Source organism: Gopherus evgoodei, chromosome 1 (genome assembly GCF_007399415.2).
Source record: "Gopherus evgoodei ecotype Sinaloan lineage chromosome 1, rGopEvg1_v1.p, whole genome shotgun sequence".
NCBI classification, from domain to species: Eukaryota; Metazoa; Chordata; order Testudines; family Testudinidae; genus Gopherus; species Gopherus evgoodei.
In genome coordinates, this window is record NC_044322.1 from 41,698,917 (window position 1) to 41,726,559 (window position 27,643).

At 41.2% G+C, this 27,643-nt stretch overlaps 1 protein-coding gene and 1 long non-coding RNA gene across 3 annotated transcripts; one reads left to right on the forward strand and one right to left on the reverse strand.

The window, feature by feature from the left end:
- POLR1D (RNA polymerase I and III subunit D) lies at positions 1-27,092 on the forward strand. 2 transcript variants are annotated; one of them, XM_030562634.1, is made up of 4 exons: positions 1-137; positions 20,233-20,307; positions 25,687-25,974; positions 26,403-27,092. In XM_030562634.1, exons 1-3 carry the CDS (start codon positions 112-114, stop codon positions 25,955-25,957), a joined length of 372 nt encoding a protein of 123 aa, XP_030418494.1. In that variant the 5' UTR covers positions 1-111; the 3' UTR covers positions 25,958-25,974; positions 26,403-27,092. The 2 variants fall into 2 exon arrangements, with proteins under 2 accessions (XP_030418494.1, XP_030418488.1); XM_030562628.1 differs by having other exon boundaries at positions 2-137; positions 25,687-27,092.
- LOC115651566 lies at positions 4,388-8,189 on the reverse strand. Its single transcript, XR_004000391.1, has 3 exons — positions 8,046-8,189; positions 7,014-7,016; positions 4,388-4,399 (listed from the first exon to the last, which is right to left on the reverse strand). It is a non-coding gene; the product is annotated as an uncharacterized LOC115651566 (long non-coding RNA).
- Positions 27,093-27,643: the final 551 nt, after the last annotated feature.

The following is a 27,643-nucleotide window of genomic DNA, read 5'->3' on the forward strand; positions in this document are numbered from 1 at the left end:
TGTCCCCAGCCGCGAGCAGTGGATGGGCCCGGCCTACGTCTGTGCCTGAGCCGCTGCTGCGGGGTTTCTGGCCTAGCGGGGCCGCGCCGCATCTGCCTTCGCCCCGCCGCCATGGAGGAGGACATGGAGCTGGAGAGGTGAGAGGGGCCCTCCGGGGGGTGTGTTCCCGGGCGGTGGGCGGGGTGGGCCCGCTGTGATCTACGGCGCCTGCCTGGCGCACTTGTTCCCTTCCCTTCAGCACTGGGGGATGGGGCAGGGGAGTGCGGGGGAAGTGCAGGGATGAATGGTGGGGGGGGATTACCTAGGTAGTTCCCTCTTGAGTTTTAAAAGTTCACTTCTAGACCCGCCCCGTGACATCCTCCTGGTGGGAAGGGGTCATGTGTGGGGCTTGTGGTCACTCCTGTGCCAGGCCTTTGGGGGAGGCAGCCCCATGAAGGGCTGGTGCTGGACCCAGTAATATACACATTAGTCATGTCACTTCCCTTCTCACTCTGGAAGTGCCTAGCTAATCTTTCAGGTAACGAGCTGATTTGGAACTCATCTGCTCGCTCTGGTGTGGGGCTTGATGATGTAAATAAGCTGCCTCAACAGGTAACGTTTGTAGTGCAGAGGGACCATTAGAGAGCCTTTCAGAGAGAAGCTGGAGCACTTTTGTTTACTGTCTGGTGCTGATTAGAATGTTTAAATTTAAATTATTGTATGCCATATAATACAAGTTTAATCTCTTTTTTTTAGGGTATTGCATTAATGTGGATGTTTACAGTTTCACTTACCTAAACATCAAGCCTATATGGGGGAGGGATAGCTCAGTGGTTTGCGTATTGGCCTGCTAAACCCAGGATTGTGAGTTCAATCCTTGAGGGGGCCATTTGGGGAACTGGGGTAAAAATCTGCAGATTGGTTCTGCTTTGAGCAGGTGGTTGGACTAGATGACCACCTGTGGTCCCTAATATTCTATGATTTGGGAGGACAGGGGTCCCAGTTTACAGAACACAGACTTACATGCAGGAGCCCTTTGACTTTAGTTTGAGAATTAGAACTGTTTTCCTATTCCTACAGCATCAAATATATTTTACTTTTACCAGTCTTAGATTATATAAGTGGTTTCCACACGGATGTTGAAGCATATACAGTATACTCCCAAAAAACATTTAAGATGTACTTTGCAGTACATGGAATGAGGTACGATAGTATTCCAGGATTTCTGAGGCTGCCGCTCTCTATGGGAGCCCTTTATCTCCCTATTGCAATATCATTCCTCTGTCCCTGTTGTGAGGCAGTAATCTGATTCCAAGTGGATGCATTCAGGAGAGTAATTTATCACAGAGGGAACTCAGGTTATTCACGAGAAAAAAAGGGGGCATTGAAGATACTGCTGACTTTTCTGTTGAATTCTGAAATCCTCTGTTGAATTGGCTCAAGTTACCTCATTGTTTTACTCTGTATCCCATGGCCTGATTATGATCTACTGGAATAATATAACTACCAATCTCAAAAGTGAGAGTAGTGTACTCAGAAGACTTTTTGGGCACCTGGCCCACAATTGTGGAATATGCTTCTGGGAAGACTATGAGCCTTAGTGTCTTCATAATAAAATGTAAATTCAACTTTTTCAAACTCCTTACTTTAAGGAAAGGCATACTTGTATAAAATAAATTAAATGAAAACTCCCTATTAAATGAAGAAAATCATGCCAGTACCAGTTATGATTGCAACTAGATCACAGTGGAAGTTGGAAAATTAATAAACCTTGTTTTGTTAATTGAAACGAGAAAAGCCTAATCTCTGACTTTGTATTTATTATAGTCAGATTGTGGCTACATTGACTGAATTCTGTTGGGATGAGATAATTCATTCTACTATGCAAATTGACTCATGTCATATCCAAATAAACACATTCAGTTTAAATGCAGGTTCATTTAGTTGACTATTCAGTCATAACGGACCTCTGTTTTACTTTCTGGTTTGGAAATGGACCAGAAGCACTTACATTATTGGTAAATCTTGTTGGTTTTATGCTATTTATTGTAGAATTGTCTGGGAGGAATGACTGAAATAAGAGTTCTGCAGCATGACTTGTCAACATTACAACTAAACAACGTATAACAGAATCTCATGTGAGATTACCTGTTAGCAGTATGTCTAACAATGATATCATGGATAGCATGCTCTTCCAGTGTGTCTCACACTCAAATATAGGGAACTAACTTTGTGGCTCCATTTCCAAAAAAATAACTTGTTGCCCCAACTATCTGCTTCCAACTGATATTGTAGCTGGGACAAAGATAATAGTTGTGCTGGTAGAAGTGAGGGAATAATTGGGCCTAAGAGAATGTAATGATCCATTTTCCTCTATAATTTTTCAGTGAGACACTTCTCCCCTATGATCTTAAAAAACAACCACAACTGCACTGGTCTGAAATATCAAACTAAATAAGAATATGTCATGGTGAGGTGTGGTATGAAGTTTTTATCAGCAAAAGTTTGTGATGGCCGCATTACTTGCTGTAGCAAATCTAAACTATACCATCATGACTTCTACATATGCCACACATGTTACAGAAAAGCTATTTTAGGGATGCTTTTAGAGAGTTTTAAAAAATATTTATTTGAGCTATTTTTAGGTGCCTTAGCTACCATGAGTCCAAGTGCTCAAGGAAACATACAGGTTTATAATGATCACTTAAAATAGTGTTTTCTGTATCTACAAACATTATATGTTTAAATTCTGTTATGGACATGGACACCTTCTAGGTCTAGAGCAACTGCTGAGTCCCACTGGGAAGCTAGTAGGTTTCCAGACAAAGAAAAACATTTTAATTATTTGTCCACATGCAGCTAAGACTACAATCTGGTGGTCAGACAAGAGAACTTGGTTGTCCAAAGTTTCTGGCAGTGACTTCATTCTCTCAGGAAAATTAAATTGAAAGATATTTTCTGCTTTGATGGTCTGAAGTAGTAATACTCAGACTGAGGCTTGCAAGCTGCAAGTAGTGCTTTAGTGTGTCTCCTGTGGCTCTTTACAGCTCATGATATAAATGTGTGATTTAATTATTAACCAATCAGGATGCTTTTACTATGTTATTAAGCAATTGTAGTTGATAAAATAATACTTGGTCAGTCATTTTCCTGTGACTATATCTATCTTCTCCCATCATTTATTTTTATATATATATATATATATATATATATATATATATATATATATTCCTCCATCATGCTATTCCTATGAATACGTAGTACTATAATAAATGAAACAATGAATTCACACTACTGTGGCTCTTTTGGGTAATGTTGATTGCTAATTTGGCTCCTTAACCACTGAGTTCTGAGTATCACTGATCTAAAGACAGTTCTCTACATTCTGTTTGTTCTGGTTTGGATTATTGTGCCAGGTTTTCTCACTTTTATTCTCCTTTTTTTACTGTCACTAACTCACTTGGTCTTATATTCTGTATTTTTCTTGCTTAAAATGTTACTGTCAGCAGGAATGATGGTTGCTGAATTGGCTACCTCTTGTCATGTGACCCTTACATAGTCTGAGATTTAAAGCAATAAAAAAGCAGCGACTACAAATACACGCAGGTTGTAAATAAAGCCAGGCTTCCCATTCACCTTCACCGCTATCTATGGGAAGTATCGGATATGCATCCTTCCCCTCCTCTCTCTCTCCCCAATAATTTCAACTTCTTTCTGCTGGAAATTAGAGGCTGGCAGTTTCCCCTGAACATCCTACTATTAATTATATTGGAGAATATCCAGGGTCTAAATCTAAAACTTTTCATAGCCTTAAGATACTAGGCCAAATTCTAATGAAATGTAATTGATGCTGTGAGTATAACTTACACTCCAATGGATAGGTATACAGGGTTATAAAACAACTAACAGAAGAGTGTCAAGGTATCTGACAGGGCTGGATTATTTTTCACCTCCACTGTTCTTACTCTTTCTTCCCTGTTCTACACCTTTGGCATGTTAGTTATTCACAATACCATTTATGTCCCTGCCCTGAAGATTTTGCCTTCTAAACAATAAAATATCCTACGGTTAAGATATCCTGCCTTGTGCACTAGAACAACACAGTAAATACATGGTCTTCTGGGAATATATTAGAGGTTGTTGGAGAGAGAGCACTGGATATATTTTTCCTCACTCATAATCTCTTCCACATTTAAAGCTGCCTCCTAGTTGCCAGAAACATTTCACAACTCCCGAATAGCATCTCCTACTAGAACTGCCTTCAAACCCTAGTTTGCAATGTCATCTATTTGAAATTGTTTGTTGCCCTAAGGGATAAGGCCCTTAGCATCTGGAATAAACTCCTTTATATTATATGCACTTAAAATTTAAATCCTTAAGGTATAAAATTGCATGTTAGAAAGGAAGCACAATTTAATAGCTAAAAGTAATAGTTAGACTATAGATCTAGCAATCATGAGATCTTGGTTCTGTATGTAGGTCTGCCACTTGACATTGGTTATGTAACGTAAAGGTGATCTGCCAAATAAAAACTGAGGATGAATTTCTTTATGGAATCTTCACTAATCAGGCTGTGGGGGTCATTCACCCAGAAAAAAGCTTAAAATAACACTTTTTTAAAGAAGTGATCTATTGTCAATCTTAAACTGTTTAAAGACAGTGGAATTCTAAATCAGATGAGTTAATTCCAAACTCTCCTAAGGCATGCTTTCCATTTTATTCTTATATGCCTACGTGGCATATTTGGTGGTGGTTTTAATCCTGTTTCTTTGCTGTTCAGTGTGGCGTTCCTCAGGCTCCATTTTTTGAAATCCCTTTTCATCAGTTTCTGTATATATCCATTTAATTATTTCATGTTACATCCAGGGTGTCCATTGTTAATAATGTCCCTTATGTATGTACCTCTTCTTGCTGACTCTAGGACTGGCATCTTTGTCCTGTACCAAAGCTTGGACAAGTTGTAAAAACAGATGTCAGGATCCTCAGGTGTGTGAAAAAAACAGCTAGCCTCTCCATTTCCATAAATTCATGCATAATAGAATGGCACTTGTGGTATCAGTAGCACTATCATCTTGAGCTCTGATCTTCAGAGCAAAACAGGGTAGAGTCTCGTAAGTTCTTGAATGTATTTAATGCTGCAGGAAGTGGTTTGGAATATTCAGTGACATGATTCTCTCTGTCATTGCTGAATCAATGTTCCATCTGGTTCTAGGGGACATAGTATCTGAGCACCAGAGCATAGTCTGTAGTTTATTTACAGAGAATTTTGTGATGTTGCATTGCACCACCATGGGTTGGGCTCTGATTGCTACAGTTGCAGGCTCAACATAGTGAAATTGCTCCTGGATCTTTTCTCAAATTTGATGGCTTCAGGAACACACAATATCCAAGTATAATGACCATATAAACACAATCACAAGTACAAAGTCTTATCTGTACTACAAGTTTTATTAAAGCAATAAGTAAAGTTACAATTACCTGTGTTTTGTCAGATACTGGCGGCATGTGAGCGTTCTGTCAGTTTGCTGTCCCAGCTCTGCTCAGATAGCGGACACAGCAGACCTCGATCAAACTGCCCAATAAAACCACAGACCTGTTTCTGTAGCGAAGGCACTTGGCCAGGTTTATTGTTGATGAGAAGATATTATGTCCTATACATGCTACAAGTACATATAATACATGTGTGGCTGTGACAATGGACACAGCATAGTGAATGGCAGAACTTTCCATTTCCCCCTAGGCTGGCCAAAGACACTCGCTTTGAAATTCCTTTTTATAGCAAGTTACGTATTGCCCCTCTGACATGGCTAGTGACCACCCTTTACCATGTATATGTTGGTTCAGTCAAAACATCTCTATCCATCACACTGTCATCCTGACCTTATCTTTAAGAGGGGGTCACTGTGTCCTTGTGTCATCTTTGGGGAGTGTGTTCTACATCATAATTCTGTATTAGGGTATTCTGGTACCACCCTTCTGGAATGTGCTTGCATGGTTGTCCTGTGCCTAGTCCTTCTTAGGAATGTGTGTGTTTTTGCAATACCAGCCCTGTTCTTGCCAGGTTCTCTGAGCCTGCACGCAGGCAGAGCCTGACTTCTGCTCACAGTCTGACTTTTTCTAACTTTGCTTTATATTAGCAGGACTTGACCACTACTTTAGTTCAGGCCTCAGGCTTCTTATACCAGGCCTTATATCTCAGGCTCTCCCTTTCTACTATACCATGCATATAGAAATCCTATGAAAACCTGCGCAATAATTATAATTATAATCATTGTGATGGGTTCCCCTTTGGGGTGCCACCTGGAACTGAGGTACGACTGAGCCCCCTGACCCACCAGTTGGGGCTCTTTCTCATGCTGTTCTGCTGCGACAAGCTGCAAAGCCCTGCAGCCTGCAGTTTCACCAGCATTCATACAGGTAGGGACACACCCAGCTGCAGTTACATGCAGGCTCTTTGACTAGCCCCTGCATAAGAAGGCTACAGCCAAGGTAACTCCCAGCTCCCCAGGCGTGCACCCCCTTTGGAGTATAAACCCAAAATTATACTGTGTTGTACTGGATAGGGAACTGCACAGCGTAAGCTCATAAAGTTCACCTCCTCCCTTAATGTGGAGAGGAATATGCAACAGCATTTGTCCCTGGAGCTATGATGCCCATACACTACACTCCGACTCACTGGTTTAGATAAAGCAGAAACAAGTTTATTAACTACAAAAGATAGATTTTAAGTGATAGCAAACAGTTCAAAGCAGATTACCTAGCAAATAAAATAAAAAATGCAAACTAAGCTTAATATACTAAATAGATTGGATATGAATTAGCAGATTCTCACCCTAAGAGATGACGCAAGCAGGCTTCAGATTCTTAAGGGGCAAGCTGCAGTTGCTTTACAGCTTGGAATGCCCAGGTGTTTCATTCACAGGCTAGACATCCCTTTAGCCTGGGTCCAGCACTTTCCCCAGTTCAGTCTTTGTTCCTCAGGTGATTCCAGGAGTATTCTTGTGTGGGGAGTGAAGAACCACAGATGATGTCACTCCCTGCCTTATAGCTTCTGCATATGGCAGGAACCATTTGTTCCAAAGCTTGGTTCCCAAACCAGTCTGTAGGAAAAACACTGGCATCCCAAGATGGAGGCCAGCATCCTGTGGCCTGGTCCCTTGTCCTTGTAGACACAATGGTCATAGCAGCCATTACTTACAGGCTGTTTGGAGCATTCTCAAGAAGGCTCACCAGGTGGGGGATAAGCTTCTCCTAAGGCCTACTGTTCTTTCTAGTGGCCCGTTGTCCTGAATAGGCCCTTCCCCATCCACTTTCTAGACTGAAAGTCTAGTGGGTGTTGCCCAGGTGTAACTACATTTGAAAGACAAATACGTAGTCAACATTTATAGCGTCAGATACAAAAATGATACATGCATGCAAATAGGATAATCAGATTCAGCAAATCTTAACCTTTTCATTGACATATTTCATGACCTATTTGCATGAAATGCATTTATAATAATGCCATAATCATATCATCATAATATCACTGAAGAATATGGGGTGCACTGTCACAGTCATACTCACATCCTGAAAGGTATTCTAGGGTCTCCTGGACCTCTTAAAAGATGATCATCAGTAGAGGGACAGTTCCTGCTGGGGTTTTCACATAGGTATTCCCTTGGGTCTTCCCACTCTTACCCAACCGGGGTACTCTCTTTTATATTGTTGTTCTGACCACACCTAACACCTTATGCACGCGCATGCAGGTGTCAACCTTATTTCCCTTATCTGAACTTGCACACCCCATGAATATTTATTGGGATGCCCCATTTTTCATAGGTTGTTCGTAGTTCCTCTATTCTCCCTAGCATCTGCGCATGACATGTACCCTGTGGTCAAGATAGACATTCAAAGGTCTTACAGTCAGGTGTCTCATGGTCTTGGACAATACACCGAGGCCTATTGCAATACATTTTTCCATAACCTCACCTATTGGCACTTCTTATGCAGTAACCTTGTGACCTTGCTGGCATAGGTTTGTTCCTAGGTCACCCACTCATATCAAGCTTTCTTAAGCCTATGACAGTGGTTCCCAAACTTTAACAACCTGTGAACCCCTTTCACTAAAATGGCAAGTCTTGCGAACCCCCTCCTGAAAATAAATATTTCCAAGGATTTTCTCGTTTACCTGAATATAAATTATAAAAGCAGTGATCTTGGAAATATAAAATTTGTTTTTATGACATGCTTATTACACACTATTTATTATTGTGATCCTGGCCTCTGTTTGCCAGAAGCTGGGAATGAGCGAAAGGGGATGGATCACTTAATGGTTACCTGTTCTGTTCATTCCCCCTGGGGCACCTGGCACTGGCCACTGTCGGAAGACAGGATACTGGGCTAGATGGACCCTTGCTCTGACCCAGTAGGGCCATTCTTATGTTCTTATTTATCATTACAGTATTTTTATTACATTATGAAAATGGCAACAGTCTTCCAGGATCTCACTTTTGTAACTTGTATCACTTTGAATAAGCCTGTTATAAGACAAGGCTCTTATGTTTCATCAAAGAGTATCAGATGTGAAACAGCATGAAGGTATTTAAGAAGGCAACTCAAAGAGTTCCTCCTACACAAGCATTCAGGTCTTGAGCAGTCCAGACAAACAACGCACATTACAACAAAGGTTAAATTTGTTCATCGTAATTTAAAAAACAATACTAGCTGCCTATTTAATTTTAAAAACAGCAAAAATATCCACCTCCCTTTCAATTTCTTATAAGAAGTCCTGAAGTTTAAATCTGCTCAGTGTGATAGATACACGTGCTTTGATCCTCTTAGCTCTTGGAAGTCCAGGGGCTTCTGTGCTGCCCAGGGTTCCTAGGGACAGCTCTGTCCACCATTAGGGAATTTTTTTCCGAGAACCCCCTGTAACATTTTTGAACTCCTAGGGGTTCTCTAACCCCAGTTTGGGAACCACTGGCCTATGGCCTAGTCTGGCTATGCTAAAATCTTACAGGTCTCGTCCTGTTGGCCTTAATACCTAATACAGACTCATCACTCTTAAATACTTAATCTTATACTTCTATAATCCTACAATTTAAATCTGTTTAGCATACATTGATTAGATATTAAATTGATCCATAAATGATAAATGGATGATAAAATGAACTAATTGGCTATAATAGTCTTTCAGGTGCATCTCTAATGATCCTGGTCAAGTCATTGTTCCCAGGGAACTTTTTAAAGAGATGTTAGTCTCTATGTTCTTTGATAAAATGAACCATCTCTAGTTTTGCAAAATGCTGTACTGATTTTGGTACCTGATTGTGCCCACCCTGTAAATGGTTGCATTGTAATTGTGAAGCAATTCCTGTTTGAGTGTGACCTGTATATGCAGTGTTATATCTGGCTTGGTCACAGCATATTAGAGAGACAAGGTGAGTGACTTTACCTTGAATGGTCCCTTGAAATATGTGTGAACTCTTTATGCTAAAGAATTTGTTCCACCTCTTATTTAGTGTGACGCTCTGAGTCCATTTCCCAGACCTGAAGAAGAGCTTTGTGTAGCTCGAAAGCTTGTCGTTCTCACCAATCAAAGCTGGTCCAATAAAAGATATTACCTCACCCACCATGACTCCATTGCCTGTATAGTTCATAATGTACTTTAGGATCCCAGCAGATGACAGATGCTATTATAGTTGAAGCTAGCAGAGATGGTTAGAATTAAAATTACCTAACGCTTTCCATCATAAGAACCTGTTTTCAGTTGCTTATATCTTAGTTGAACTTAACCATTCGGTCTAAAACTTTTCATGTTAGGTGACTTTCAGCAAAATTGAGCCATCCCTTTCCAAGAACGAGGTTAGGGAAATGTATTTTGTTTGGCTTGACTTTACAGCCTTAAATTCCTTTTTTTCTTTATATAATATAAATTTGTGTAAAAATTCTCTAACGTAATGTATTCTTTGATCATCACTTAAAATATGCAGTTAAATTTTAATCATTCAGGATATAAGCAGACTAGGGACCATCCTTTCCTGCAAGGAAAAGAACCCCTTGTTCTCACCAAACTTATCTCACCAACAGACCAATCTATTATAATTATTTTCATCTTCTTCCGGTCATTCAAAAATATGCAGGTTTTGGATGCTGTTTGGTGCTCATGTTATAAATGATGCCAGTATTACCAGTTGTGGCATTTCTATATAGTATTCCTTTGGGATCAGACTATGCATCGGTTTTATTAATTATAGCTCCCTATGTGCTTTGGGCTCTTCTCCTCGTGTGGCAGTTTTGACTGTTGTATGCTAGTCATTCCCTTCCTTTATCTGGTATTGTAGTTGCAAGAATGTTTGTATTGTACCCAAGCTTTATAACTGGAGACAGCTAGGAGTGCTGAGTCCCCGAGAGTCCTTTTAAAAGCAAATATAGAACCTTATTTGCACAATTGTGAAGCCTTTGGCAGATTTACTGTTATGTATAAATTCAGCATATGGAAATACGTTACATGGAAGATACTCTTAAGTGTTTATACCACTCTCTTCAGTTGACTTTTCATAGTTCTTGTGAGTCAGGAGGGCTTTCTGAAGGCACAGCAACACAAATTAGTCTACTAAAAAAGGATTATTATGGATATAAAGACTCTAATTAGCCAGGAAGCGACAGACCAATGACAGACTGCTGGGATGGGTGTCAAGTCAGTCTGAGTTGCAATATCATTTATAGATACAAACAAATCAAAATGCCTGTATTTTGTGTATGTTAGTTTTCGTATAATCCAGTTCTATTAGCTTCACTTAATTGATTTGTAGTGTTTCTAAGAAAATTGTAACTAGTTTATATTATTGTAAAAGTATATTGCTTCAGACACTTTAATTCTTTCAAGTATGAGTAAATCATAAAATAACATGAGGATCACTGACCTTTATCTGTGTCAAAGGTACATTCTTTCAAAGAACAGAATTACAAAGAATTTTTGCAGAGTGCTATGATGAAAGTCAACACTTAGACTTTTTCTTTTTCTATTACAATTCTGTCTTTTTGAAGGTTTGATATCATAGATATCTCTAAATACATTATGTTCTCTTATGATACATGGTTTATCAACCTAGATGCAGATTTTATTTTATTTTTAATTCTCTCAAACTTGCCTTCCTCCACAATTTTAAATAGTATATCATCACTCTCTCAAGGTAGAGTGGGGAAATGGCACTCTCAAAAGAGGAAATTTGGAAGTTCTCTACTGAGGCATTTGAAAAGGCTATTTAGTTTTCTATTTAGATTTTAGGAGTTAAAAAGCAAAAAAAGGAGGGTGGGCACACCACTCATTTCAATATTCAGTATGTTAAACTTGAATTTTACTTAAATAAATGTTATTGAGACTTTGCAAGATTGCCAAGAATAGCAAGATGGATCACAAGATAGCCCTCTGTTAATGTTACAGAAATAGTACGGAAAAAAAAATGAAAGGGCCTGACATTAGCACAACCCGGAAGATAATTGGGAAACACCGTGGGATTGATTTACAGAAGCACATGAACAATTGCATGTCCTGACTTGCATATATAGTTGTAACTCTGTACAAATTGGGGATTTGCTTATGCATATAAGCATTAGAAACAAATGGCCATTTCCATATGCAAATACCCAATTTTCATGAACAGTTATGGTAATTGTATGTGTAAACTAGACACACAACTGTGCACTTACTTAAAAAATTAACCCCAAACTACTGAGGAACAAAGTATTGGTAAAGTCAAACTGATAATTTTGAAGCTGGGGTGTTGTATACAACTTTATAATAGTACTCTACTTATGAAATCAACAGGTGGGAGATCTGACACAAGAAGCTCCCTCTTCTGGGGCACCAATCAATCAGTTATCCTATACTTAAATCCTCAAACCACACTGCTTCTGCAAAGCCTTTCAATAATAAATCCCCAAAGAAAATAGTGATGTGTGTGTATATATATTTATATACCTGCAGTTTTTAAAAAATAGACATTTTGCTCCACCAGCATATTTGTCTCTCTGTGGGTACGTCTACACTACGGGATTATTCCGATTTTACAGAAACTGGTTTTTTAAAACAGATTGTATAAAGTCGAGTGCACGTGGCCACACTAAGCACATTAATTCGCCGGTGTGCGTCCATGTACCAAGTCTAGCGTCGATTTCCAGAGCGTTGCACTGTGGGTAGCTATCCCGTAGCTATCCCATGGTTTCCGCAGTCTCCCCCGCCCCTTGGAATTCTGGGTTGAGATCCTAGTGCTTGATGGGGCAAAAAACATTGCCCCTGTTTGCCGCGGGTGGTTCTGGTTACAGCCTCACCCCTCCCTCCGTGAAAGCAGCAGACAACCATTTCGTGCCTTTTTTCCTTGGTGAACTGTGCAAACGCCATAGCACAGCAGGCATGGACCCTGCTCAGATCAAGACTGCAGTCATAGACGTTGTAAACACCTCGCACATTCTTGTACAGTCTATGCTGAACCAGGACCGGCAAAGCCAGGCAAGGAGGAGGCAGCTACGGCAGCGCTGCAACAAGAGTGATGAGGACATGGACACAGAATTCTCTCAAACTGCGGGCCCCTGCGCTTTGGAGATCCTACTGGTAATGGACAGGTTCTAGCCATTGAACGCCGATTTTGGGCCCCGGGAAACAAGCACAGACTGGTGGGACCGCATAGTTTTGCAGGTTTGGGACGATTCCCAGTGGCTGCGAAACTTTCGCATGCATAAGGGCACTTTCATGGAACTTTGTGACTTGCTTTCCCCTGCCCTGAAACACCATAATACCAAGATGAGCGCAGCCCTCACAGTTGAGAAGCGAGTGGCAATAGCCCTCCGGAAGCTTGCAACACCAGATAGCTACCGGTCAGTCAGGAATCAATTTGGAGTGGGCAAATCTACTGTGGGGACTGCTGTGATGCAAGTAGCCAAAGCAATCATTAAGCTGCTGCTACGAAAGGTTGTGACTCTGGGAAACGTGCAGGTCATAGTGGATGGCTTTGCTGCAATGGGATTCCCTAACTGTGGTAGGGCGATAGATGGAACCCATATCCCTGTCTTGTCACCGGAGTACCAGGGCACCCAGTACGTAAACCGCAAGGGGTACTTTTCAGTGGTGCTGCAAGCATTGGTGGATCACAAGGGATGTTTCACCAACATCCATGTGGGATGGCCGGGAAGGGTTCATGACGCTCGCGTCTTCAGTAACACTACTCTGTTTAAACAGCTACAGCAAGGGAATTACTTCCGAGACCAGAAAATAACAGTTGGGGATGTTAAAATGCCTGTAGTTATCCTGGGGGACCCAGCCTACCCATTGATGCCATGGCTCATGAAGCTATACACAGGCAGCCTGGACAGTAGTCAAGCGTTGTTCAACTATAGGCTGAGCAAGTGCAGAATGGTGGTAGAATGTGCATTTGGCTGTTTAAAGGCTCGCTGGCGCACACTACTGACTCGCTCAGACCTCAGCCAAACCAATGTCCCCATTGTTTTTGCTGCTTGTTGTGTGCTCCACAATCTCTGTGAGAGTAAGGAGGAGACCTTTATGGCGGGTTGGGAGTCTGAGGCAAATCACCTGGCCGCTGATTATGCACAGCCAGACACCAGGGTGAATAGAAGAGCACACCAGGAAGTGGTGCGCATCAAAGAAGCTTTGAAAACGAGTTTCATCACGGGCTAGGGTACAGTGTGACTGCTATGTTTGTTTCCCCTTGATGAATCCCCCCCCTTGATTGACTCATTCCCTGTAAGCAACCCACCCTCCCCCTTCGATTACAGCTTGCTTAAGGAAATAAAGTCACTATCGTTTAAAAATCATATATTCTTTATTAAGTCATTATAAAAAGAGGGAGAGAACTGACAAGGTAGCCCAGATGTGGTTTGGGAGGAGGATAGGAGGGAAAGAAAAGGCCACTAAAAAAATTTCAAAGTAATGACAGCCTTTTGGTTGGGCTGTCCATGGGGATGGAGTGGGCGGGTGCATGAAGCCTTCTCCCACGCGTTCTTACACGTCTGGGTGAGGAAGATATGGAACATAGTGAGGGGTGAAGGTTACACAGGGGCTGCAGTGGCACTCTGTGACCCTGCTGCTGTTCCTGAAGCTCCACCAGATGTCGGAGGATGTCAGTTTGATCTTGCAGCAGCCCCAGCGTTGCATCCCGCCACCGCTGATCTTCCTGCCTATACCTCTGATCTTCCTGCCGCCACCTCTCATCTCGAGCGTCCCTCCTGTCCTCACGTTCGTCCCTCCTGTCCTCACGTTCGTCCCTCCTGTCCTCACGTTCGTCCCTCCTGTCCTCACGTTCGTCCCTCCTGTCCTCACGTTCACTGGCATCTTTCCTGTAATTTGATACCACGTCCTTCCACTCATTCAGATGAGCTCTTTCATTGCGGGTCACTTCCATGATTTCCGAGAACATTTCGTCTCGCGTCTTTTTTTTCCACCGCCTTATCTGAGGTAGCCTTCGGGATGGAGGAGGGAGGCTTGAAAAATTTGCAGCTGCATGAGGGAGGGGAAGAAGGGAGAGAAGTATTTTAAAAGATACATTTTACAGAACAATGCTTATACTCTTTCACGGTGAACAACACTATTCACCTTACATAGCACATATGATTTCACTACAAGGTCGCATTTTGCATCTTAATATTGAGTGCTTGCGGGTCTGATGTTTAGAGATCTCACAGACGCAGGTCCGGGCAGCTTGCATGCATCCATGGTAAGCCATTGTCTTTCGGCTTCTGCAACCTTCATATACACAGTGCCCTCCTTTCCCAAATACCAAGCAAGGCTCGTTCAGTGCTGCTTCTTTCCTGTTAACGTGCAGCAGCAGAAACCACCCCCCCATCCAATTATCTGGGATGATCGCTTTACTCCTCCCTCCACTGCGTGGCAGGTAGCATGGAAGATCACTGCTAAACACGCCCCTCCTCCCCCCCCCCCCCCCCGCCTGGCTGGTAGCAGGGAAGATCTCTGCTAGCCAAAAGTGAAAAAGCTCAGCACCATTCCCCCTCCCCGCCCCGGCTTGGCTACCTGCAAGGAAGGATTTCTTTTAAGCAACAGGCAAACAGCCCAGTAGGAATGGCCATGTCTGTCCCCTTAATTAAATTCCTGAATTTCAACCAGGTTACCATGAACAATATCACTCTCCTGAGGATAACACAGCGAGATAAGGAACGGATGTTGCTTGAATGCCAGCAATCACCGGGACCATACGCAGCTAGGCTTTGTCATGCAGTGATACCAGATTACTTGCTACATGCATGCCGTGGTCAAGTGTCCTACCATGGAGGACAGAATAAGGCTGCCCTGCCCAGAAACCTTCTGCAAAGGCTTTTGGAGTACCTCCAGGAGAGCTTCATGGGGATGTCCCTGGAGGACTTCCGCTCCATCCCCAGACGTGTTAACAGATTTTTCCAATAATTGTACTGGCCGTGAATGCATCCCAAGTCCTCAGGGCAAATTAATCATTAAAAAATGCTTGCTTTTAAACCATGTTTTATATTTACAAAGGTACACTCACCAGAGGTCGCTTCCATGGCTTCAATGTCTGGGCTAGTGGCTTGGGAGGGCTGGGAGGGTAATTCTGTCTGGGTGAGAAAAAGCTCCTGGCTGCTGGGGAGAACGGAGTGTTGTGTGCTCTCTGCAAGCTCGTCCTCCTCTTCCTCCTCCTCATCTTCCCCGTCCGCAGAATCCTCAGGCAGGGCTGAGATTACCACCCCCACCTCGGAATCCACAGACGGGTGGGAAACTGGTGGCGGACCCCTGTCATAAACAGATAGTTAAGGGTTAATGTTTCTTTTACCTGTAAAGGGTTAACAAACAGGGAACCAAAAACACCTGACCAGAGGACCAATCAGGAAACAAGATACTTTCAAATCTCGGTGGAGGGAAGCCTTTGTTTGTGCGTTTTGGGTTTTGCTTTGTTCTCTCTGGGTCCTGAAAAGGACTAGACGTGCAACCAGGTTTCTTGCCAATCTCCCTGCTACAGTCTCTTATATATTCAGAATAGTGAGTATTAAGTAGAAAGGCGGTTATAGTCTTTTGATTGTTTTCTGTATTTGCAAATGTGTAGTTTGCTGGAAGTATTTTAAATTGTATTTTGCTGGGGGGAGGCTTCTCTCTAGTGTCTATAAGCTGAAAGACCCTGTAACTTTTACCCTCTAAATTACAGAGACAACTTTTACTTTTTTTCTTTCTTTTTATTAAAAGTTCTGCTTTTTAAGACCTGTTTGATTTTTTCTCCTTGTTGAGGCTCAAGGGAATTGAGTCTGTACTTACCAGGGAATTGGTGAGAGAAGGGAGGGGGAAACGGTAGAATCCCTTAGACAGATTCAAGCTCCGTGAATCTAACAATCTCTCCAGGATAGCCCAGGGAGGGAACGCCTGGAGGGGGAGAGAAGGGGGGGAAACAAACCTAATTTTTCTGTGTTATAATTCAAGGAGTTTGAATTACAGTAATCTTCCAGGGTAACCCAGGGAGGGGAAGCCTGGGAGAGGCAACGGTGAGGGAAAGGGTTTACTTTCCTTGTGTTAAGATCCAGAGGGTCTGGGTCTTGGGGGTCCCTGGGCAAGGTTTTGGGGGGACCAGAGTGTACCAGGCACTGGAATTCCTGGTTGGTGGCAACTTATCAGATCTAAGCTGGTAATTAAGCTTAGAGGAATTCATGCTGGTACCCCATTTTTTGGACTCTAAGGTTCAGATTGGGGAAATATACCATGACACCCCCCTAGAATTGCATGCAGCTCAGCGTAGAAGCTGCATGTTTTCGGCCCTGCCCCGAACCTTCCGTTTGCTGCTTTGGTTTTCTGGTAGGCTTGTCTGAGCTCCTTCACTTTCACATGGCACTGCACTGAGTCCCTGGTATGGCCTTGGAAATTTTTTCAAATTTTTTTTTCATTTCATCTTTTGGAACAGAGTTCTGTTAGCACAGATCAGATCCAGTACCTCCCTTGCGGTCCATACTGGAGCTCTTTTTCGATTCTCAGGAGACTGCATTGTTACCTGTGCTGATGAGCTCTGCGTGGTCACCTGTGCTGGTGAGCTCTTCATGCTGGCCAAGCAGGAAATGCAATTCAAAAGTTCGTGGGGCTTTTCCTGTCTACCTGGCCAGTGCATCCGAGTTCAGATTGCTTTCCAGAGCAGTCACAGTGGTGCACTGTGGGATACCGCCCGGAGGCCAATACTGTCGATTTGCGGCCAAACTAACTCTAATCCAACATGGTAATACTGATTTCAGCGCTACTCCTCTCGTCGGAGAGGAGTACAGAAACCGATTTAAAGAGCCCTTTATATCGATATAAAGGGCCTCGTTGTGTGGACGGGTGCAGGGTTAAATTGGTTTAACCTACTAAAATCGGTTTAAACGCGTAGTGTAGACCAGGCCTGACAGAGATCATAAACCTTTTGTGACAGGATTCTTTTTTTCTCAGTGTATCATGTAGCCAAAGAGCGTGAAATAGTTAAATAAATTAATACTAGTGACTGAATCTGAAGACCTGACTAGGGAATTTCATGTCACAGAGTTCCTTGGTGGAAATGATTATAATGTGGTAAAATGTTTCTGTGATAGCTGGATGGAAGTGGGCAGAAACATCTTTAATCTTGGGAAACCACATTTTTGGTGCATTCTAAGGCCACAGTGTAGCCACACACTGGCATATATTCTAACTGGCTGTATTTAGCAGCAAGGTCAAACTTTTTCCATTATTAAACAGACAAGTGCAAAAAGTCATCTTGACTGAAGAGATTAAAACAATATTGATAGAAAATTCTTTATAAAATGAAATAAACAAAGAAAGGGCAATCAACCCTGGCAGCTGAAAATATATAAAATTCCTTTTTTTTTTGTTTTTTACAAACATGTTCTAAAGGGAACCAGTAAAGACGTACTGTAGGACAGAAACAAACTGATACCCCAACAGGTGACTTTTTGCACTAGCAGGTCCTTATCACAATGCTCAGTGTATCTTGGTCGGCAGACATGAATTGTTATGTAGCTGAATAAAATGTTCTCATTAGATGCTGAAAACCTGTTTAAACAAGTATACTGAAGTGGGTGCATGATTGGGCACTATGGTGATGTTAAAACTACTAGTGTTATGCTTGCAAATTTAAACAATATAAATGGTAATAAGCCATTGGACATGGATGGTTTCTACCTCAGAATAATAAGATACATCCGTATGAGGATGTACCAAACCAGTTAGCTTATATGTTCAGTCAGTCTAGTACCACATCAGAGGATTGGAAAGTGGTTTATATTACCCACCTATTTTTCTGTTAACGTGAACCAAAGGCCTATAAACTAGTTAGTCACCTCATTTCTACCTGAGACTAAAATTGACTAGTCTAAAGAGCAGACTGGTTTGTCATTCAAGGTTGAAGGCACAGGAATTATAAATAGTAAGTTGCATAGTTTTACAAAGTAATAGATAACATTTTTTAATATGAGTAAGGCTATTGACAAAGAGAGTGCTATGATGTTGTCAAGGAACCACATAAATGCATCAGTTTTAGGCCTAGTCTACACTACGTGGTTAGGCTGATGCAGAACAGTTTACATCAATTTAATTTTGCATGCATCTGTGCTCAAACTGGTTTCCCACTGCCGTAAGCGACTCATTATGCTGACATAGTAATATCACCTCCCCGAGCAGCATAGAGCCACAGTCAATGTATTTTGCTCCTGGGGGAATTCTGCGCCACTGCACATGTGCAGAATTCATGTCTCCCACATTAATTTGCTTCCTCGAAGAAAAATAACTTTCTGATAGGGAAGCTGCAAGAGCAGCCATGCACCACTTCCTAGCTTCGCAGGTACATTGTTTCAGGCAGCTGGCGGAGAGGTAAATCATCACAGGGCTGGAGACACCTCAGCTAATGGCTCCGAGCCTGAGCAAGGATCAGCTGCTAGTCCCCTTCTGGGCTGGAGGCAGGAGAGGATGGGAATTCCTCTTCCCCTAGAAGGAGTGTCTGAGGCTGTGTCAGACCCACCCCCAGAAACGTCCCCCAGCTGCAGGAAGCTCAGCATCCTCCCCTTCTTCTTGCCGTCATCACTCCTCAACTGCAAGGGGGAGGGGTCACTGTATGGGGAGCTGCTCCCCCATCCATCCAACCCCCATGCATCTGGACCTCTCATACCCAGACACCCCAGCCAAGCCTCACCCCATACACCCAGAACCCCCTTAGCCCTCCATACCCGAACCCCACCCCATTGAACTTCAACCCCTGCATCTGGAGCCCCCCTGCACCTGGAGCCTTTGCCTCCGGACCCACCCCCCTGCACCCAGACCACCCCCTATTGAGCTCTCTGCACTCAAGCCCCCACCTGATGAACCCCACCCCCTTACACCACCCTGAGCCCCCACATCCACATCCCTACACCACTGATCCCCAGCTAGCTGCACCCAGACCCCCACCCCACCAAGCCCCACTCCCCCAGCACCCAACCCCCCTGCTGAGACCCCCACGCCCAGACCCCTGTACTAAACCCCAACCACTTTCATCTGGAAGCCCCAGAAGAGTCCCCATTGCCCCTGCACCTGGAACCACCTTCCCTCAAATACCTCCAACACCTAGACCCCCCCCGCCCCACTGAGCTGCCTGCACGCAGATTGTCCCACACAGAATCCTCTCACCCCACACCTGGATCCCCTCACACTTAGATTCTGTTGAGCCTACCTGCCCCACACCTGGTGCACCTGACATAGAGAGGCAGGACCCTAGGGTGTTTCAACACAGTGAATGTGTAGACACTGTGTTAGTTATTTTGACACAATCTACCCTCCAGCAGCTGTCTCACGGTGCCCCACACTGACTGCTCTGGTTACCATTGTGAATTCCACTATCTAGAGGTCATGGAGACCAGAAGGTCCTCTTTCCCATGAAAGCCCTGCTAATTTTTGAAATTCCTTTTCCTGATTACCTGGCTTGGTGAACACACCCAGCAGCTCTCCATTGTTGAATACAGCTGCCCAGCTCACTGTGCTGGTTATATGCTCCAGACATGCTCCTGGATACTGGATCTCCTGGGCTTGTGTGGGAGAACAGGCTGTTCAGGCACAGCTATGGAAAGGGACAATGAAAGGGAAATGATGACTAGTTGCGACCTCTTCCATTTGAATCGCTACCTTACACAGATTGGTTGCATTGTCATTTCAACATATAAGCCAGCTTTTCTGTACTTCCAAGAGTTTAGTTTTTTTCTTAAATAGTCTATAAATCTGTTTTTAATATTTTTTTCCCTTTTCATATCTAGAAAGGCAGTAGAAGAGCTGCTTAAAGAGGCAAAGCGTGGGAAAACCAGAGCTGAAACAATGGGAGCTATGGGTTGGTAAGTTCTGATACAAATTGAATAAAAATATTTACCGTACCTTTAAATATAGATGGATTGGAAAAACAGACACTAAGCAGTGTAAAAAAATTAAACCATATAAACTTTACACTTAACATCTGGCAGAGCTTTCATCTCCAACTTTTAGTTTTTAATAGCATAACTTAAAAACATTTATTTTATTGACTTTACAAATAGATTTCTCCAAACATGAAAGCAGGATATGCAAAAACTTTAACTCCGCTGACTAGGGTAGAAATTGAAGAAATTTCTGCCTGAGTGAAGATTGCCGTACCAAGCATTTACAGAATATACCAGTTGGAGTACAAGTGGCACTTTTTATAGTAGCAAGTTCTTATCACAATGGTCACTGTATCAAATTTCAATCAAGATATTTATGAGCCTGGGACATATTTGATAGTTAGTTTCAACATAGATGTAGTTGTATGTTGGCCAGTAAATGTTCATATTTCTGCTCAGGTTTGGATTTTTTTTTTTAAAGATTAAAAATGCTAATGTCATAACAAACTTTACAACAAATATTTTTAATATAAATTGTCCTTTTGCAGTAAATTTCTGTTTAAACTACAATAGTCTATAAACTCAAAGTAAAATACACTTTTGGAAGGTGGTTTTTTTGCTCAAGATTTTTAATGTAATTTTAACTAAAATTCAGGGGATTTTAATTGCCCTTCAATTAATCTTAATGGAAAGAAAACTAAAATTGTTGATACTTTTAGTATGCATTATGGCAACTATTAATAGCATTATTTTGGAATAAAAAGCAGCATTTTAATTTTCATAGTTATTCCTTTGAAGTGTACCTGCACATAGTATTGTAATACAATAAATTCAGTGATTTGATCAGAGGAATGGTTCATCTGTCTCAAATTGGTTTTGAAGTCTTTGATATTAATGAGACCAGTTTCTAACCAGTTTAAATCCATTTGTAGACAAGACAACCCTGACTCTCGCAAATGGAAGCTATACACCTTGAGTAATGGTATGACCGCACCACCAGCAGGCTTCTCATGTGATTTTATTTTTAAAATAGCTGCAAGTGGTAACTTGCTTAAAAGAATCAGTCTTTTCACATAGGTTTGTCTAGACCAGGGGTAGGCAACCTGTGGCATGTGTACCAAAGGTGGCAATGTGAGCTGTTTTTCAGTGGCACTCACACTGCCTGGCTCCTGGCCACCAGTCCAGGGGGCTCTGCATTTTAATTTAATTTTAAATTAAGCTTCTTAAACATTTTAAAATCCTTATTTACTTTACATACAACAATAGTTTAGTTTAGTCATATATTACAGACTTCTAGAAAGAGACCTTCTAAAAATGTTAAAATGTATTACTGGCACGCAAAATCTTAAATCAGAGTGAATAAATGAAGACTTGGCACACCACTTCTGAAAGGTTGCCAATCCCTGTTCTATACTTAAAAGTTACATCTACATAGCAATGTCAGTTGGGTATGAAAAACCCCACTCCTGAGAGATGTAGCTATGCCGACCTAACCCCTGGTGTAGACACGGCTAGGCCAAGAGAAGAATTCTTGACTCCTCTGTTGACCTTTCTACTGCCTCTTGAGGCAGTGAATTTCGTTCACTGATGGGAGAACCCCTCCTATCAGCATAGGTAATGTCTACACTGAAGCGATACATTGATGCAGATGCAGCTTTGCTGCTATAGCATTTTAAGTGTAGACATATCCCTAGTCTTAGACCTGGTGTGCTCACAGGGATTTATATCAATTTAACTATTTCCGTTAGAAGTATGATTTTTATATCAAAATAGTAATGTGGTACAACCCTCTAGTGGGGATGCAGTTATATTGGTATAAAGGTGATTCTAACTGTATCCCCAGTAGTGGGTTGTACCAATTTAACTACATCTGTTTCTAAATCTTTGTAGGCCTGGTTTAAGCTTAAAACTTAATCCACATTGATACGGCGCTCAAGGGTATGAAAAATCCACACCCTTGAGCACTGTAGATACACTGTAGACTCAGCAAGATCAATGGAAGAATGCTTCTCTTGACCTAGCTACCTTCGCTCTGGGATGTGAAGTTCCTACAATTACAGAAAAACCCTCCGTCACTGTAGTCTGTCCCTACACTAGTCTGGATCTGTAAAAGCAGCAAAGAGTCCTGTGGCACCTTATAGACTAACATCGTGCATCTGACGAAGTGGGTGTTCACCCACGAAAGCTCATGCGCCAATACGTCTATGAATCTATAAGGTGCCACAGGATTCTTTGTTGCTATCTTAAATTTGCACATCTGACCATTTCCCGTGCATATTGCCCACTAATCCATCTTTTCTGTCCTGCGTGAGCAGTCCAAACTCTTCATATTCCAAGTACCACCATTTAAAAAAATAAAAAGTATGTCCATCAAATGCTTTATTCTCCCTCTCTTCAGTATCTTAGCATGACAGGAGCCTGGACTGGATTAAGAAAGAGCAGGGAATACTGCTTGAAGATGATGAGTTGCTCTATTTATTCCTAGATCACTAAAACCTGAAGATTGATATCACTATAATGAGTTACATTTATCCCTCTGCTGCTGAGCTCGGAGGGCTCACTTCATGCCAACACAGACCCCAATCCATGACACCTGTTTCACCTGGACTGCAGCCCTGCTTCAGCCTTTTTCTGATCTTGGGGCTGATGAATCCCGCCCATTAATTTTCCTCCACAGAGGACTGATCCCTTCATTCTCAGCGTTGTGCAGGCATCCACTGTACCATCAAAAACAAACAGTGAAACAAGATGCTGTTTATTTAAGGAGATTGTTTTATAAAAGCAGGGACTGTCTTGCCTCGTATTGTGCCATGCATATCAGTTTTAAAACAGTACATTGGCTTTAAAATAATAATGAAAAGCTAGTGCAAACAGACAAATGCAAAGCATTTAAAGTTTTCATCTGGGCACAGGCTACAAAAATATGCCCTAATACTCTAAGAGGCTTAAGGTACCAAGGTTTAAAGCTGGTGGTAAGTTTTCTGACATGTTGGAAAAAATTCTGAGCGTTATCATTCAGGCCTAGCCTTGTCAGTTATCGTAGCTTGTCCTTCCAGTCTGTGCGAATGCTTCCATAAAGTCTCCTCTTTCCAGAAGCTGTCTGGCTGCTTTATACAAAAGACAGGCTCTTTGTAAAGGAAAACACACAACCACCCTACTCCCACTCTTGAAAACTTATGTTATCTGCCCAAACTTGTTCTTTGTTTACTTCTCTTTCTGTCCTTTGACTTATTCCCTATTCTCTCAGGAAGGCTGGTTAACTCAATCCAAATCTCTTTGAACTTGTCTGATCTTGGTCCTCATTCCCACCTGCATTTAGAAGCCATTCAGTCGGGACAGAAGTATGGTTCACACAACACAGCAAATGCTTGCTGTTCTGTGTTGTTCAGTACTTCTGAATTTATCTTGTGTCCCAGCATATCTGTCGAAACATTTCCTGAGAGTTAGGAGTTTGAGATGGAAGCCCTATCCTATTGGAAAACTAGTATTCCCACCTTTCCGGTTACTTAATGAATCCCAGGGTCTTTTTAAGGTATTTAGGCATTGCAGTGCTTGGCCTTGCAATGCCTAACTGATTTAGGAGCCTAAATATCATTTCCAAAAAGTGATTTGGGCACTTAAGAACCTAAATCCCATAGGAATTCAGGTTCCTAAGTGCCTAAATCCCTTTAAAAATGAGATTCAGGTTACTAAATCAGTTAGGCGTTGCAACATCAAGCACTACAACTCCTAAATGCCTTTCAAAATCGGGTCCTTAATGTCTAAATCTTTCTACCTTGAGTTATGGAACAGCTATTTTAAATAACTTCTTAGAAATGATTTGTACTCCATTTTCTCATTCATCTGGACTTATGCGGCTGAAAGATCCCAAATTTACATGCAACTAAAATGCTCTGTTCTGTAAATCACAGAAAATAGATGTTGTAGCATAACTCTTTCATTGGAACTCTTCTGGAACGACCTGCATAATTCCCTTGAGGCTTTACTTCAAGAGTAATTATTCATAACTCTTGCCAATCAAACATTTATATCACCACATATCATCATGTATTCTAGATTTATATAAATCATTTCTTTAAATACAGAAATGAAACCGCCATTGGAGTGAAACTTGATAACTGTTTAGCAGTGCTGTGCAAATTCCTGTGGGACATGAATGAGTACTGTATCCCGTTGAAATTAAAGGAGGATGCTAGATGTACAGACTGGAGCTGCACAGTAATAATCTCCCCTGTACATGGGGGTTTAATAGCCCTAATTTCCCAGAAGTAGTCATAGGCTCTGAATGACTGCAAATGATCAAATGTATTTCTTATATTTCATACAAAACACTCTGCTTCCAACAGCACTGTGGTCCCTAACATGATTCTGGGTCATTCATTGACAATTAGAGGACAGAGTGCCACCTACTGAATTAACTTGTAGAGAAATTTTTTGAAGGTTTTCAACCTGCACATGTACTCTAAACAAAGAAAGAGAGAAAGATGTCAGTGCAACTCGCAAGGGTATAACAAATCTCAGAAACTTTTACAGCAGAAAAAAAAAATCTAAATCAGATACTGAACAATCTCAGTTTTATTAAGTGCATGTGTTTAATAGATGACACGTGTATGGAATAAAAGATTGTAAAGAGTTAACCCTAGCAAAAGGAATGAAATAAGTGCAAAATATTTAGTTAGTAAAACTAGCTGATAAAAAGAAAAATTGGTATGTGCTAGAGACTACTGGATGAGCTGCTACATAACAAAGATTAGAAACATAAGAGGGAAAAAAGGGGATTGGTATCTTGGGTTTTTTGAAAACTAAACTTTTCTTTTGAAAGATGTTTCATAAATCTAAGTTAAACACTTCAATAGCCTATCTATTTTATTACTATAACTGCTTGCATTGGGAACATCAAAAATGCCTTTTACTTTCTACATTTCTCAATTCATTAAATAAACTACACTGAATATGTAAAACATGATTTTGCAGCCCTTTCCCCTCAGACTTGGAATATATTATTATACAAAAATCAGATAAATTAAGCATTGACAAATAATTTCTAATATGAACTATGCAAGTCCACATATATAGAATGTAACATGAGCTTGTCTCCACATCTTTTTTCTCTAATCTGTATTTCCTCTCTATAAAAGTAACACAGCCATTCTGTTTCCAGCCTTAGGACTAAGCTAAAAGGGGAATGGGAACATCCTGAATGTCTTTTCCTGTACTCAGAGTTTACACTAGGTGGCATGCAAGTAAAGCCAAAATGACAAACTTGAATCTCTCTAAAAATTGTGGGGAATTCTCATGTTAAACTTTTATATTTGTGTTAAGATGTTATTTTATGATTACTTTGAAATGTCTTTACAGGATGAAGTGCCCTCTTGCAGGTACAAATAAAAGATTTCTTATAAATACTATTAAGAACACATTACCTTCCCAAAAAGAGCAAGACCAAGAACATGAACAGGAGGAGGACAGTAAACCGCCTGAGCCAAGTGAGAGCAGGAAGGAAGAAAAACCAAAGAAACATAGAACTTATCCTTACACCCCCAGCTTTCAGGCCAGAAGAAGAGTCAGCTATTCTCCTCCTAGGTACCGGAACAGGAGCCGGCACACAAAGGATAAGTACGAAAAGTGACCAAGCAAACCGAGAAGGTGATGAATACATGCTGTTATAAGCCAAGAATGTAATTAAACCTTGAACTGTGGGGATGTTTATTAGTCTTTAAGAAGAAGATCTTGTTCAATACAGATCTCTTAGCTTTTGTGAGAAATAATCTTGGAGTGGTTTTATAGGACTTTATTTGCAGCTCCTTAAGAGAAAATAAAGTACAACATTAATTTGTTGATTAGTTTAGAACTATGTACTTCTCCCTTTTTTCTCCCCATCCCTAATTAAACTTAGGGACTTGCTCTCAGTGGGTGTTGCAAGTTAATATATTTCATTGTTCAGCATGACTTTTAGTCAGTTTACTTTTTTGGAATTTAATGTAAGCAAATGTGTATTTACATGCAAAATTAATGGTAACTTTAATGCTAAACTCAGTTAAAAAAATTCATTTGTGTTGATGTTAATTTTTCAGGATAGATCAGATCGGAAGAAAGGAAGACATGAGCACTCCTAGCCCACATGTACACTTTCTGTAGCTTGTAAGAGGTCAATATCTATCTACTGAGAGAACTGATGACTTCTATAGATACTTTCTTTAGTGTTAAGAACAAATTTAAAATGGGCAATGTTAGCTTTAATACCTAGGAGGAATTATCTGTAATATGTAATATGGTTCACCTGTTCACACGTGTTCTACAAACTGATCAGAAAGGATGACAAACAGCAGTAATAAACTACAGATGCAATACTTCTGTCTGTATTTAGACTTCCTTCTTCAGAGGAAGTAATGTGAAAAACATAGAGACAGTGCTTTGAAACAACCTCAGCAGCTAACATTACCACGTCTCTATCCAGGCCTGTGAATTTTACAGTTTAGATATAGTACTAGAGCCACAGAGCAAGGATTAAAAAAATGTTTTCTAACCACTGATATAATAACTTTCAATGCCTGTATGACAATTTTGTAGTAGTAAAATTCTAAAATTCATAAATGTAATTACACATCAGTATACTCTGTATGTCTTTATTCTCTGTGTTCTGATTACTTGTTTTGTGAAGCATTTGGGATTTAAATATCCTCAGACGTAACTATTTGAATGAGCATATGGCTTAGTTTTTGTTTCAAGTGAGTTGAGAATAAATCTGAGACCTGTTAACTGAGGATGCATCGTGTATCATCTGTAAACTTGAGGAAAGTGAACATTTTAAAATTGCTTGAGTCTAACTTTAGAATAAACCTAAACATAATAGCTTAAAAATATTCTTGCATAAGAGGACTCAGTCTTTTTAAAAGGCTTCCTTAAAGAGACATTGCCAGATTTCATGAGCCACAATATATAATTAACTTTAAATAATATTCATTTTTCATTAAATTGAAAATAACAAAAAAATATACTGTAAATACAAGTCATAAATATTACCACCATTTGAATTCTACTGAGTATATCTGCCAGTGCTTTAAATAAGGGTTCATTTCAAAAGTGTATGAAATTAGGACTGTGTCATACCAAAGAGGAAATATAAAGGTAAAAAATAAAAGTTATGACCACATTATTTTTTCCCGCTTCAGAATTGTGAAATTCAGTGTTTCCCCTCCATGGAGAGGGGAAATGGCTCAAAGCTGCTGCCAGACACCAGGCCATGTGGGCCCCCTCCTTTAGGGGCGAGCATGGACCCTGACCCCTCCACTGGGAGGGAAAGTGGTCTTGAGCA